This window comes from Myotis lucifugus, unplaced genomic scaffold, assembly GCF_000147115.1.
Source record: "Myotis lucifugus unplaced genomic scaffold, Myoluc2.0 scaffold_338, whole genome shotgun sequence".
NCBI classification, from domain to species: domain Eukaryota; kingdom Metazoa; phylum Chordata; class Mammalia; order Chiroptera; family Vespertilionidae; genus Myotis; species Myotis lucifugus.
In genome coordinates this window covers 250,191-266,031 of record NW_005871386.1, presented here as the reverse complement: position 1 = coordinate 266,031, position 15,841 = coordinate 250,191, and the positions used below count along the sequence as shown (strand labels likewise).

General features: G+C 38.7%; 1 protein-coding gene across 1 annotated transcript in view; it reads right to left on the bottom strand.

The window, feature by feature from the left end:
* The window catches only part of LOC102425481 (IQ domain-containing protein H), a 40,360-nt gene that overhangs the window by 5,294 nt on the left and 19,225 nt on the right, over nucleotides 1-15,841 (bottom strand). The window contains exon 4 of the mRNA XM_006101065.3: nucleotides 11,093-11,207. Coding sequence (XP_006101127.1) covers nucleotides 11,093-11,207 — 115 coding nt within the window. The remainder of the gene's footprint in view (nucleotides 1-11,092; nucleotides 11,208-15,841) is intronic.

Here is a 15,841-nt window from a genome sequence, read left to right as displayed (position 1 = left end):
TTGAGGACCCCTGATCTACAGAATGTATGCTGTCTAGTTACTTCTTAATACAAGTGCCAAACCTTCCTTTTATTTTTCTAACAGCAGTTTTTAAACCAAATAATTGTACTTAACTGCCCACTTTATTTAACCCATGCAGGGATGCAGGTTGCAAACAAGACCTATCTGTTCCCTTCTCCTTGAAGTACATGTGGTCCCAAAAATAATCTTGTGCCTAACAGCTATCAGGGGGTTTCCCTCTGTGGCTAACCCACACTCACAGCACTATTCCGGGTGTTTGCATGGAAGCAGAGTGTCTCTTTCGTTGAAATTAATACCTGAACATAATTTATTTCTTCTTAATTAAACTTTCAGAATAATTTTCATCCTACAAAGGATCGGGACATTACCAATATGTGTTAGATTGTCTGGATGTGGTTTCTGTAATTAGAGTGTTTTTAAAATGTGTATTCTGGATATAATTGATGGGAATGGCTTCATCTGTCATGTCTTAGCTTTGCTAGAACTTTTTAATTCTGGGATCATTGGCTAGTGGGCCATTGAATTGTCTTAGTTTTATTATGGTCCTTCAACTTTCTGTGGCTATGGGACTGGTGTAAGAAAGAAATGATCAAATACCAAATTATTGTTAAAACTGGCATTAAAATCAATTGTTTTCTGCCCAATTTTACATTTCTGTGGCCCTGGCACAGATAGTTCTGGTAAGAAATCAAAATATAAGCAGAAACTCAAGAGAAATGACAGGTTGCAATATCAATTCTTTATTAGTTGGCTTCTAAAGCCATGGGAAATGTCTTTTAAATTATTAACATTCTAATATTCACTATTTTGGCACCAAAGCATTGTATACCAAAATAATATGCAGCACACATGATTTAATTTTCCTTCAAAAACGTACAAATGAGCCTACATTTAAATAAAATTAACATATCAAATGGTTTCACTGAAGATCACTACCACATACATTCATAATCTGAATTTGTCTTACAATTTTACAAGTTACATCTATAGAGATGTGTAGCAAAATACTTATCAGCATAAGCTGCCTTATCAGACCCAGATTTTCCTAGAAAAACAATTATAGATTCAAACACAAAATTAATCAATCCATTAAGCAGGAAAGCATGTTCTGAAGGTGATCGTTTTTTACCAACAGTAAAATAAGTATCAGAAATAATTTCAGAAATTTTTCTTAAATTGGACAGGAAAAGACACCAATTTACTTAATCTATCTTGAGTCACTAAATAATCCATACTTTATTCTCCCCTTTGATAGTAATTACAAGCAGATATATCAAATGTGACTCTCATTTAGACTTTGGTTTGTAAGAACAAAAGTTATTATCAGAGCCAATTACTGTTTTACCTACATGGCTGCACAGAAGCAGGGAGCTCAATTTTCATCTCATCAGTGATTTTGTGGTATTTATTTTATTACTATGCCCACAAAGCTATATAAGAAAGAAATAGCTTATGCTATTAAAACTAGGGTTTGAGCATAAGAGGCTAAGGTTTCTTTTAGGAGAAGTTCTGAATTAAAAACACTAGGCAGCGTGTAATGCCAGCTCCCCAGACATGGGCAGACCATAAAATGACATACATCTGAGCAGTAGATCCCACACAGAGTAATCAAAATTGAAATGCTTCACAAACAAAGTTGAGACAGGCTATTTTATAGTATTATCAGCATAACATTATTCTCAACAGTGTTTGCTACAAGTAATGCCTTCTAAAGTGTATATTGCTTAATATCATAGTCCCGCTGGTTAAAGACATCCGCTGTTTAATCTCAAAATCAGAAAAAAAAGAGAAAAAGAATCCAGCTTCCTTTAACATTCTGATTCTTTCAACCATTATTATATTTAATGGAAGTACAAAGGACGCCAAGTCTGGTTCAAGCCATATGTTCTAGATTTATTTGTAAAACTGGGTAATAATACCTACCTTCACAGAGCTGTCTGTGAGGTTTAAATCTTGCAAATTATAAAGTACTACTCAGGGGCCAACTTGCAAGGGGCTTCTACTCATCAAATAATAACTGCAATCGATCGAAACACTTCAAATATATAAAAATCCATAAGTTCTTAATAAAATTTCCCCATCTCCCCCAGAAATTTAATAAAATTAAGTTAATCTTAACCTTGATAAATAAAAGAACCAAACATTTATCCTGCTTTTCCTGAAAATCTATATTTAAGATCACCAAAGAGTTATAACGGAAAGTTCTTCATAGAAACTAATAAATGCAGAAGGAAAGATATAATAGTAAAATCACCCCTTTGCAATCCCTAATGAAATAATGTATTTGGGTAAATGTCAATGGTTGCTCATACCATTAAGGCGAAATGTGGAAGAGAACCTTTATAAAGCAGGGGTGGGGAACCTCCAGTCTGCGGGCCACATAAGGCCCTCGAAATCATCTAGTCTGGCCCTGCCAAGGCATTAGGGATGAGTTAGTTAAATGTTTTGACGAAATATAGCAGGCTAATATTTAAGTTGATAATTTTGTATGGCCCTCGAATGATGTTATAATTATCCAAATGGCCCTCGGCAGAAAAAAGGTTCCCCACCCCTGTTATAAAGGACAGACCAAGCTGATGATACCTGGACTCACTGATCTATCTCAGCATCATGAAAAGAGAAAAAAGAATTTGCCTCTGAAAATGCTCTAAAAGGAAGGATACATCACCACCTAGTAGGTATCCTGCCAAAAGGATGTTTCCTAAATTTGATCAAGCTTTTAGATAAAACTAGTTGATAAGAATTACTAGGGACAGAGAAGCATGTAAAATGACACCACAAGACTGTGATCAACCAAATTGAGACTGTGGGGAAAAACCTATATGACAAATGCCCTGGTTTCTTCAACCAATAAATGACATTTAAAAAAAAAAAGTTTTATTGATTTTTTTACAGAGAGGAAGGGAGAGGGATAGAGATTTAAAAACATCCATGAGAGAGAAACATCTATCAGCTGCCTCCTGCACACCCCCCACTGGGGATGTGCCCACAACCAAGGTACATACCCTTGACCGGAATTGAACCTGGGACAATCAGTCCGCAGGCTGACGCTCTATCCACTGAGCCAAACCAGTTAGGGCAAATGACATTTTTTTAAGTGAGGAAAACTGTTATAGATAAAATGAGATACAACTGCAATGTGTGGACCTTGTTTGCATCCTGATTCCAACAAAAGTAGAAAGACAAACAGGGAAAATTGAACGTGGGCTGGGAATTATATAATATTAATGCACTGTTGAATTTATTAGGCGTGATTATATAATATTAATGCATTGTTGAATTTATTAGGTGTGATAATATTTTTAAGTCTTTATCTAAAGTATTTAAGGGTAAAATGATATGATGCCTGGGATTTGCTTTAAAAGACTTCAACAGAAAGAATAGAGGGAATAGATTAAATAAGAATGGTAAAAAAAAAAAAAGAATGGTACAATTATGGTAAGCACTAAAGCTGGTGATGGTTACATGGATTTCATTCTACTTTTTTTGTCTATTCAAAAGTAAATTTTCTTAAACAGCGCATTTGAAATGAAAGTATAATTCAAATGTAATTATTCATTATCTTATTATCATTTGTACTCTAACATTTTATGCTCTGTGATATCCCCTTCTACCTCCCTGCTGGGCTGGAAGGATCCACAATCACGGCATCACTTAACTCCAAGCTGCTTTTGAATAGTCCAGCTGCTGCCCAACTGCCTAGACTGACAAAACCTTCAGACTCAACTACTGCTCTTCAGATGTGCCATCCTATGTTCTGATTCCTATAGGAGCTGAATTGGAGAATAAGAGAAAGATTGGGGACAGAGCTAACATTTATTCAGCTTCCATGTTGTGCCAGGTACCATAATAGGTGCGCATGGTTGTAATCCACGTGATTTATTTTAGTCCTTAAAATGACAAGAGGGAGTATATGATATTGTCACTACTTTACCAATCAGGGTCACTGGTTAAGGGACTTCTCAAGGTTGCACAACTGAAACAGGGAGTCAGCATTCGATTTATGTCTCTGACTCCAAAGCCTCTTTCTATCACAACACACTGCCACATTAGAAAGAAATGTTAGTGAATCCACTCTTGATTCAGCTTCCTGTCTATCAGATCCCTTACTCTCTCTGATCCCCACAGGCACTGCTTTGGTCCATGCCCTCATTACTACGTAGACCTCTGTAATGGCTCCTAAGACGGGTCTCCTTGCCCATCTCCTTGCCCCCAATCCAACCTCTGCATGACCTCCAGAGTGACTGAACCTCTGATCACTAATTGATTCTAGTATATGTCTCTCACTTCTTTAAAATCCTCTAATAGTTTCCCTTATGGTGGCATGATCTGGCCCTTTCCGACATCCCAGATTGCCTTAAGTGCTCTAAATAAAACACACTAGGACAATGGCTTAGAGAATACCTTAGATATGGTGGTCAAGGGCAGCCTTTTGAAGAGATGATAATTATTCTGAGACCTGTGTGAAAAACTGAGCTAGTTTTGCAAAGATGTGAGAATGACTGAAGAGTGAGAAATAGATGATTAATGAGAGGGGATAACTACAAAAGCTAAGACTTTAATGAGAGGCTGACCTTAACATGGGAAGGGATACTACTTCCATTATGGCAAGGGAGAAGGCATCATACATCTGGTCATAGAAAAACGAATAAATTTGTTAATGGGAAGGATTAGGACTAAGTTTCTCTGCAGGTGACTGAAAACTGGATGCATATTGCTTAAATAAGATGAAGTTTATTCCTCTCATGTGTATGGAATCCAGAGAGAGGCTGTTCAGCATTGGTTTGGGAGTCCATGAAGTTGCTAGGAACCAGGCTCCTTCCAGCTTAGTACTCTGCCATCCCTACGTATGGGCCTCCTCCTCATGGCCTCAGATGGCTGCTAGAATTCCAGCCGTCACAGCCTCATTTCGGGGAGCTAACAATTTCTGCCACAATCTTGTAATCTAATCCAGCTAAGGAGGAAAAGGATGATAAGATGAAAGTGATGCATAGTAAATGAATGACAGGCCAATGGATTGGAGGTTCTTACAGCATTGAGGAGTTGTTGGAAGAACATACTATGTGAGCGGGCAGACTAGGGCATGGCGGTCAGAGACTGCTGTGCTTGAAACAAATTTAAGAGATGATGGTCTTAACCATCTCTTAAACAAAGTTCAGGCATCCGGCATTCCTGCCACCACCCTCCCAGCCCTTCCAAAGCACTTTTCCCCCCAAAAAACTGTTATTCTAGCACTTTCCATACAGTCTGGAGAATGTCTACAGTCTGTGAGCCCCTATAGCACTGAGATTTGCATCTCTAGCACATAGTAGCATTAAAATTTAAATATTTGGGAAAATGAAATAGCACACCAGTGATGAAAGACATTTTTTAGTTTTACTATGCTTGTGTTAATTCTTACAATATACCTCAATGATGCAATCATCAGCTTTATAGGAGCACTGTGCTAAAGGGGGCATTCTGCCCAATTTTGATGGCACATGGGCCCATTACTAACTCCATGAACTCCCTTTGCTACAACTCATCTCATGAGTTGGTGGCCAGGGAATGATGGCTCTCCTGCAAGTCCAGAAGTTAGCATCTCCTAGTAGGTCAGCAGGAAGGGCATGAGAAATTTGGGATGCCACCTTTGAAATATTACTGGAGCATGAAATACCACCTAACAAAATTCAGGTAATCTTTGCAATTGTAGCAAGTAGTTTATGTTCATGGCAAAGGCACTATGGGTCAATAATATGCAGCTAATTGAATCTTATCATAGAACCAATGTTATTAGAAGATATTATCCTAAGGCTTATTTTTGATGCCCATTTTTTATAGAAACAACCCCAAATACCACACTTAATCATCTGTTCCATTAGCCGTAACTTATGTACACTGTAAAGTATAAACCTCTTTAAAGTATATATGTAAACCGATTGAATGGGAACCAATTATAGTAAAACAGTATTACAGATGATAGAGTATCACAATGTATTTTCCATAATTCTAATGTAGCTTCATAATTGCCACCTTGGTGTGGCCCCAGAAAGAAAAGGGTCACCTTTATCAGGTGCATTGCACTGAGGAGTTTTGTTGGGCAAGTTTAGAGGGACAGATCTGAGGATAATTCTGGGGATAGTTAGAGTCATTTGTGGACAAAATCAGGAATCTATTTTACTTCAATTGTAAATTTCTTTGTGGCAAACACAGGAAACAGCTCGAGTTTTTGTATTTTTTTTCCAGTGGTGAGGAAAAGCCAGGACTTTGAGGCCAGAGAGACCTGAATTTGAATCCCAGTACTCCTATTCCTTAGCTTTAAATTACTATCATCCATAGACCTCAGTTTCCTCGTCTTTAAAGTGAGGATTCCAATAATTCCTTCCCTCAAAATGTTGTTGAGGGTGTGATATGGTCTCCCTGCTTCTGCCCTTGCACTGTAACATCATCATATTCTCACCACGACACCCAGAATGACCCTTTAAAATTGCAAATCAGACCATGTCGGCCCTCTGGTCCTCCAACGGCTTCCCATCTCACTCAAGGAAATACCCATAGTCCTCACGGTGGTCCATAAGATCTGGCCCCCTTCTACTGTTCCTACTTCTCTCCCCCTTGCCGATCCCTCTTCAGCTTCCCTGCTGTTCACACTCCTAATCCAGGGTCTTTGCATCTTCTGTTTCCTCTGCCTGGAATGCTCTTCCTCCAAATGGCCAATGGCTTGCCCCTCATGTCTATCAAATTTCTGTTCAAGGATCCGCTTACAAACAAGACCATTCCAACACCCTTCCCGCCCCTCCCAGCTTTTCTTTCACCAACCAACGTACTATATATTTACTTTTCAAGTCATTTTTTGGTTTTCCTAATGCCTACCCCACACCACCTAGAATGTCAGCTGCATGAGAGCAGAGGAGTTTGGCTGATGCCTAAAATTGTGCCTGGCACATATTAGGCACCTAATAGAGGTTAACCAGTATCCGTCAACAAATAATAAGAATAATTATCACTTATATAGCACCATGTGTGGGGCACTGTGATAAGCATTTACATATGTGAATTTATTTATCCTTACACAACCCTATGAGGTCGATAAGTACTATTAATATGCTTATTTTATGGGCAAGAAACTGAGGCACAGGGAGGTTAGGTGACTTGCTAAGTATAGGATGTGAGTCTATACTTTTAACCAGTATGTTGTCATTTATTGCAATCCTATTCCAGGCTGGACACTGTTTAGGCACTGGGTATTGCAGTGAACAAAACATAGTCTCTCTGCTTTAGATGAATAGAGACTTAAGAAATAAAATAATCAAATGCAAGGAAAACCTTAGCAGTTCTGGGTTTGCATAAAAAGAGCAGTAGAAGCCATTTGGGAGATAATTGAGGAAATCTGAATATGACCTAGGGATTTCTTATATATTTTAGATGTGATAATGGTATTGTGGGTAAGCAGGAATATGCTCATTTTTAGAGATGCATGTTAAAGCATTAGGGGTGAAATGTCATTAGGTCCATATTTTAAAACACTTCAATAAAAGTGTTAAATCTAGGTGAAGGAGAAATGGTTATTAATACACTATTCTTGATTTGTTGGAATATTTTCATAATAAAAAGATTTTTTTTAAAGCCATAAAAAAAGGGGGGGGATATGGAGCTTACATTCTAATGAGAAGACAGAGCTCACAGTGGCCAGCTCATTGCAGGCCTTCCTTTCTCCCCACTCCATTCTGTAAAATCCAACTCCTGCTCATCAGCAAACTTATCCACCCTGATGCTGAGTGACATGAACTCACAGGGAAAACCTCTGAAGCAACCCTTACTGGCCCTGGCTTTTGCCTTCTTTGCTCTCTCACCATGTGGATTGTGAGAATAAACAAATCATCTTTTCTGTCAAAGAACGGTTTAGACAGCCTCATTTTGGGCTGCGTGACTTGGCAGCCGCCATGTTGGCCGCATGGCTTGCAGCTTCCTGGGGGCGCCCTCTTGAAACAGCAAAGGCCAACCCCTCCCTTTGAATCAGCCAATCGGGAAAGACTGTGAGCCTGAGCTCCAATCAAGAGCGAGGGACAGGTCACATGCTTCTGCTTCAGAATTAAAAAGCCGAGCAGCCCACCTGCTCGGTGTGCATGTGCTTCCAGACCATGAAAGATGTTTGCCTGCTGCTTGCCTCCCGAGTCTGGTCTGTGTTCTACCAGGACCCCTGAACTTGGGGGCTCGCCTTATTTCTAACAGGATCATGTCAGATATCCTCAAAACTTTTGTTTTGATCAGATTTTGAGAATCAGAATCACTTTCTCATTTAGATCACAAAATTAAAGATTCTTCCATCTAAGACACAGGTGATGCACATGGCTGCATCATATTCAATCACACAGTTTTTGTGTGTTTCATTGATAAAGCACCCATTTTATGAATTAATATAGAGAATAACTCAAGCAGTGAGATGGCTTTATTTCCCTGCTCCACAAATATATCAAGTATATCATGTTTCCAAGCTGGTCCTCTGATCTAAACAGTTTAGAAATTTCTATTTTCAAATTGCCTTCAGACTTAACTTGCCAGACACAACAAGGAAATCAAATACTTTCTTGGCCTATAAGCCTTTCTCCTTCTCTCCCTCCTTCTTCTTTATCTTTTGTTTTTATTTCAAACCCTTTCCTTGACTGTTAGGAGTACATGTGCCCAAGGTGCCCATAGAGGGTTTAGGCTGGTGTTGATAGGGAGCTAAATTACACAAGCCATCAGAATACGGCTTTTTCAAATGTAAAAATTAATAAACAATTCTTAATTATGATGCTTTATTACAATGGAGCAATTCCTAATTGTTTTTCCTTTAAGTGTGTTGGTGTAAAATGGAATTCCAAAAACTGCTATCAACTTTGGAGAACCAGAGCTTAAAGAAGCAACTGGGGTTTACCTAGTTTGAAAGGTTGGCTGTGGGCAATTAAAGGTAATAATATCCCAGTCGGATTTCACAACTGCTTAATACTTCAAGCTTTTGAGTTGGTGCAGTAGGCCTGCTGGAGCAGCTGGCAAAACAGCACTGTTTGTCATTGATTTTGCAATGCAAGATCAGGGCTATCCTTCATGTCAGCGGTTATGCATTTTTAAGCAGATGTCACTGATATTAGAGATAAAACAGCAGTAGGGATCCAGGCGCTAGAGGTAAAATCGGGATGGGAAACCAGTCCTTGCCCTTTCTAAATGAAGCTCACCCATGCTCACAGCATTTCAAAGAACCCGGGGTTATACTCAGCACATTAGATTCCTTATCTTTATCAGGATTCAGAACTCTTTCAGGAAAGTAAATTTCTGGCCATGGTATTTTTTTTTTCTGGAAGAATCAAGCGATTATACATTCAACAACAGCCCTAATTTCAGATATTTTACTTTATTGTCTTTGTAAACCAGAGATCTCAAATCTCCCGTTTGTGGACCAACTGTGGTCCTCCTGAGATTCTTGGCAAAAAAATACAAATTTAACTGAAGCAGATACTTAATTGTAAAGAAGTTTAAGCTCCATTTATCACAGCATTCTCTTTTCTTTTCATCAAAGCCTTTATTATTACCTGGCATTTTCTTATCAATGAGCTGTCTCCCCTCCCTCAACTAGAGTAAGCTCTGTGAAAGTAGGGATCTAGTCCAAGCTGTTCATCCCCGTGTGGCTCTAACAGTCCCTGGCACAGTGTACATACACCACAGGGAGTGGCTGGACAAACCCAGTACAATGACAAAGGTGGGAGTAGGCTGCTTTGGGAGTGTAGCCTGGACTAGTATTTTATGGGGACAAGTACACCCTTAGATCCTACTGGGGTGGTTTCATTTATTTATTCAACAAACATTTATCAAGAGTCCCCTAGAATTATAGAGCAATGAACAAACTGACATGGATCCTGCCCTCCTTATAATCTAGTGGAAAGACAGACATTTTAAATAACCATACAACTTAATATCTAATTACAAATTGTGGTAAGTGTGATGAAAGAAAAATACAGGTTAATATAAACAATTATAAAAAGGATACCATGTGTTGACTGTACAATTTTGTGTATATACTAAAAATGACTGAATTAAATAGTTTTTAAAAGGGTGAATTTTATAGTATATAAATTATCTATCTATCTATCTATATAAAAGCCTAAGCGACAGGCTGATCAGCCGACCAGCCGGTAGGTATGATGCACAATGACCACCAAGGGGCAAATGCTCAACACACAGGCATGGAAACATGGAGCAGACTGATGAATCTCATGGGAAGGGGGGAGGGCAGGAAGAGATTAACCAAAGATCTTATATGCATACTAGAGACCCGGTGCATGGATTTGTGCACCAGTGGGTCCCTTGGCCTGGCCTGCGGGGATTGGGCCGAAACCGGCTCTCTGACATCCCCCGAGGGATCCCAGATTGCAAGAGGGTGCAGTTTCTTTAACATTCTGTACCTTGGTTTCTTCATCAATAAAATTAAGGTAATGATAACAACACCTCATCCTAGGTCCATTCTGAAGGTTAAACGAGTTAGTATTCCCAAAGCACTGACAACAGTACCTGGTACTGAAGGGAAGGGAGCTATTATTACCTTTGGTGAGTCAGGGAGGAAACAGGAGAAAATTTAAAAGACCACCCCAAGGAGGCAAAGTCAGACACCTCTTGAGCTTTATTCTTGCCACCTGGAAACTTTCTTTCTAGGACTCTGTTTAAAAATTTGAAGGCATTCTGTTCTGATTTATTTTGCTTTCTGAAGAAAGCACTTGTCAGAGAAACTGACCATACCATGAATATATCTGAAAAAACAATGACATGTTTTCTCACTTAGACACAAATCAAATTTCCTAACTTTACTCTTAACTTTTTTTCTAACCGCCTTATTGAGATATAATTCGTATACTTTAAAATCTCCTTTGTAAAGAGCACAACTGGACGGTGTTTAGTACAGACACAGAGTTGTGCAGCTGTCACCACTATCGAATTCCAGAACATTTTTTATCATCCTCAAAGAAACTTGGTACTCATTAGAGTCACTCCCCTTCACCCTTCCTCCCAGCCTCTAGCAAACCACTAATTACTCTGTTTCTATAGATTTCTCTATTCCTACCTTTGTTCTTGGAAAGGCATGTGGAAATACACACTGTCTTTGGGGTGGCCAAAGTTTACCCTCAGATTCCAAAGGGAAAATAAATAATTTCTGATCAATTACAGTTGGAATCAACCTAAAGAAAAATAATAATTTCAAATCAAATTTGCTATCTTAAAAGCTTCACAAATTATAATTTAAGAACAATGCATCATAGTTTTGAGAACAGAATATCAATTAGATTTTACAGGAAATATTCTCTTGGTAATTATAATAAATTAGACCAATTTTTAGCATTTTTATCAGTATAAAACTGCAGTTGTTTATTAAGCATATGAACTTCCAAGTCTGATAAAGACCATTATAGCATGAATACAAATCTCTATGTCTGGCTGAGTTTAGATGATGCACAAATGACATAATTACTGAACTATAAAGCATTTCTTGGTAAAGAAAAACACAATATGCTGTACTTTCTTTAATAAAATCAAATCACAGGGTAGCCAATGTTAAATATATCTAAAATGCTGATCCCCAAAGCAGTTCATACTTATATTCTTTAAACCTCTACTATTTAATGTAATTACAAAGATTTAAAAATCAAAGATAGTTACAGATCCTTCTTATTAAGCAGTGGGCAGTTCCATGAAAGACCAATGTAAAACAAAATAAAGTTGTAAGAATGAGTCTATGTATGTCTTAACGTTTTTAATTTAAAAGCAGTTCTTTAAAATGGTCAACATAATTAAGATCAATAAATCTCAATCTCTTGATTCTACTATGATATCCACTTGTGCCAAATTATCATTAGAAAGTAATTTATGGACTTCTGGTTTCACCCCAACATGTAGAGAGCTTAGATGTACAACAACAAGAAAAGGTGAACAAATCGAAAAACAACTCATCTTGGATCCATCAGAGAATTTAGATCATAGAACTGCTGCTGCCCAGCACACTAGAGAGAGGTGGAGAAAGACCAAGAGCGGAAGCCTGCTGCTGAAGCTGGTACTGGCAAGCGCACTTTAACTCCAATTGACAGATCCCTAGAGGCTCTATGAATTAGCTTGAAAAGTTAAAAACTCCAAGGGGCCAGGTCTTAGGGAGGGCCCTACTTTCATGCGTTTTACCTCCAGGAGCCCCACCTGGTCTCATGGTAAACAACAGAGAAAAATCCCCTCCTGCTACCAGCAGAGAGAAGGGAAAATAAACCATTTCAAAATACTCCCAGAGAATGCTGTTCTTTGTTCAGTTCTCTGTAATAAAGGCAAGCTCTCAAGGAAAACTCTTTTACCGAAGCCTTATCTGACCTGAGGAAGGGCAGTTAGCTAACTCCAACCTCCTCAGTCTTCCTGTCTCAAATAAGGAGTAAAATGCTGAGAAAAACTTGTGAAGGTAACAATCCAGGGACATAGATCTACTAACAGACTGCGACCTAATCACAGGATTATCAAATGCTTCCCTCCAATACACACTGTATCTATAGAGGACTATGCAAGGTGCAGACTCCATTTAGGAAGGAGTTTCTAGGGAAATCCAAAGACAACAGGGAAGACAAAACGGATAGTGGAGGACATGGAAGCCTCAGACACCTACAGTTACAGCAGACAGTAAACACATGAAGGCCTATTTATCTCTATTCCTATTACCTAATACATCAACAAAAAAATGACAAGGCATGCTAAAAGGCAAGAAAAAATGTTTGGCTCTTGCTGGTGTGGCTTGGTTGGTTGGAGTGTCATCTTGTACACTAGAAGGCAGTGGGTTTGATTCCTGGTCAGGACACATGTCTGAGTTGTGGGTTCATTCCCCGCTTGGGGTGCATGTGGAAGTGATCAATTTCTCTCTCTCTCTCTCTCTCTCTCTCTCTCTCTCTCTCTCTCTCTCCCTCCCTCCTGCCCTCCCTCTCTTCTTTTCTCTCTTTCCTCCCTCTCTCTGAAATCAATTTTTTTAAAAAAAGTCTGAAGAGACAAAGCAAGCATCAGATTCAAATATAACATAGATTTTGGAATTTAAAATAACCAAGATTAATATGCTAAGAGCTCTAATAGGAAAAGTGGACAACTTGCAAGAACAGATGGGTAATGTAAGCAAAGAGATAAAAAAAACTCTAAGAAACAAAAGGAAATGCTAGAAATAAAAAACACTCTAAGAAATAAAGATTGCCTTTGATAGGATTATCAAGGATACAACCAAAGAATGAATCAGTGAGCTTGAAGAAATGTCAATATAAATTCCAAAACTGATATGCAAGGAGAAAAAGGACTAAACAAACAGAACAGAATATCCAGGAACTGTGGGAAAATTAAATCTAACTTACCTATAGAAGAACAAGGATGAGAATTACATTGAACTTCTCTTCATAAACCATGCCAGCAAGAAGAGACTGGAAGGATGGGAAGAAAAAACCCACTAACCTGGAATTCTGTCTCCAGTGAAATTATCCTTCAAAAATGAAGGGGAAATAATGATGTTCTCAGATGAACAAAAACTGAAACCTGTCTTGCAAGAAATGTTAAAAGAAATTCTTTAGAGAAAGGAAAATGATACAGGTCACTTATGGGATATATGAAGCAAAAAGAAAACCCAGGGACCTCACCACCATGTTCCTCCTTGTGTCCCAAGGTTCCTGACTGGTGTACCTCCTCTCCATCCTTCAAAGTCTTCTTAACTTTGTTATATACATAATGTCCAGGGATTTTAGCTGTACTTAGAAGAAGGAATAGGGTATGTCTACATCATCTTCCTAGAAATGAAACTTGATATATATATATATATATATATATATATATATATATATATATCCTGGCGGCCCGGTGCACAAAATTTGTGCACTGGGGGGGGGGGTGTCCCCCAGCCTGGCCTGTGCCCTGTCACAGTGCGGGAGCCCCGCGATCCATCGCCCCAAAGAGGTAGGCCCCACCCACCCATACAGGGCTCCTCAATGAATTGCCCCAAAGAGGTAGGCCAGAGCCAGGGGAGGCCTGTGGACCCCTGGGCCAGGCCATGGCAAAGGCCTGCGGACCTCCGCACGCCTGTGGATCCCCACGCGCCTGCGGACCCCCAGGCCAGCGCAGGGGGGCGGGGACACGAGCCTCACGTCCCGGGGCCCATTGCGGGGGTGGGGACGCAAGCTTCATGTCTCCAGGTCAGCGCAGGGGGTGGGGATGCAGCCTGCTTATCCGTCATTATATGACAGTGTCCCGACCAATTTGCATATTATCCTATTAATATATATAGAGAGAGAGACAGTATTACATATGTCTCCCATTTCCCCCCTTTCCTCCCCTCTGCCCAGACCCTTCCCAATCTTAGTATATTTCCTATGAAGCCTTTTTCTTCCATGAATTATGTATTTATAAGTGACTTTACATTGAGATATAACATTGTATCCTGCTTTCCCTTCCCTCAACATATACTGTGAGAGTTTTTCTAGGTCATTAAAACTTATTGGACAATATTTACTTTAGTAGATATATAATACACATATAAACATATTATAGATTTAATCATTATTTTACTGTTAACATTTAAGGTATTTTCAAAATTTATTGGTATTAGATATAACACTGAAATAAATAAACTTATACAGAGATTCCTGTATGGCTCCTTATTTCCTAGGATAAATTCCTAAAGGTATAACTACTAAATTAAAAATAATAATTTAAAAAATTTCACATATTTTGAAAAAATTGCCTTTAAGAACTTTATGCCTCCATCAGTAATAGAAAAGTATGGCCATCCTGCTGCCCGCTCATGAGCACTAAGTATTAGGGTAGTTTAAGTGATCTGTTTTGCCAGTTGTAAAGAAAAAGTAGTAGTAATATATTGTTTAATGTGCATTTTCCTGGTTTAATATTTTTCATATATATACTGGCTGTTTGCATTTCTCTGTTGATATCCTTTTGTCTATGTCAAGTATTTTTTGTTGTCAAGAGCTCTTTGTACTTAAGACTATTATTAATTTTTATATCATATCTGCTGCAAATGTTTTTCCAGTTATTTTTAATTTTATGATGCTTTTTAAAATTTTATTTTTTGTTTTTAAAAAAAATCAAACCCACCGAAAAACTGAAAGAACAGTGAGCCACCCAAATACTCTTCACCTAGATTATGACGTGGTAATATCTTGTTACCCATTCTTCATCTCTCTCTGTGACTAGGATGTAGTCATATTCTCTCTGAGTGGGATTTGTGGACTGCTTTGTAATAACCCAGAAGAGATGGGCTCCAAGGTGTGTGAATAACTGAGCAAAAATGTATCTTCTAACCTATTCCCACCATTTAACAGAAACCTCTCCTTTCCCTCTCAATGTTTCTCACTATTATTTATCTGCTTTGTACTTGTTCCCCTCCACCCCCACTCAAACACTAGCACAACAGAATGTAAAATGAAGATGTCTGAGCAGCTCTGATAGTGTTGGTACAGATGGCAGTCACCCTCCTGGTGTCAATAAGCAAAGCGTGGTCGTTAAGAACAGTGAGAGCAGACATCACAAGCCATAAAATCTGTGAAAGCTGGTAATGATAAGAGGAAGCACCACACTTTAACACAGAAGAATCATTGACAGAGTGCAGATAACAGTGTAACCTATCTGGAAAACAACGTGAAAGCATTTTGAGCTCTTTGGAGAAAATATGCCACTTTTGATAATGTTCTTAGCATTGTTTTCTGAATGACTGCTAGGAAAATCTTGCATTTGCTGGCATCCATTATTATCACTTTGTGTACCTACTGGTTTTTGTTTCTACTAGACAAAACCACCAGATTTT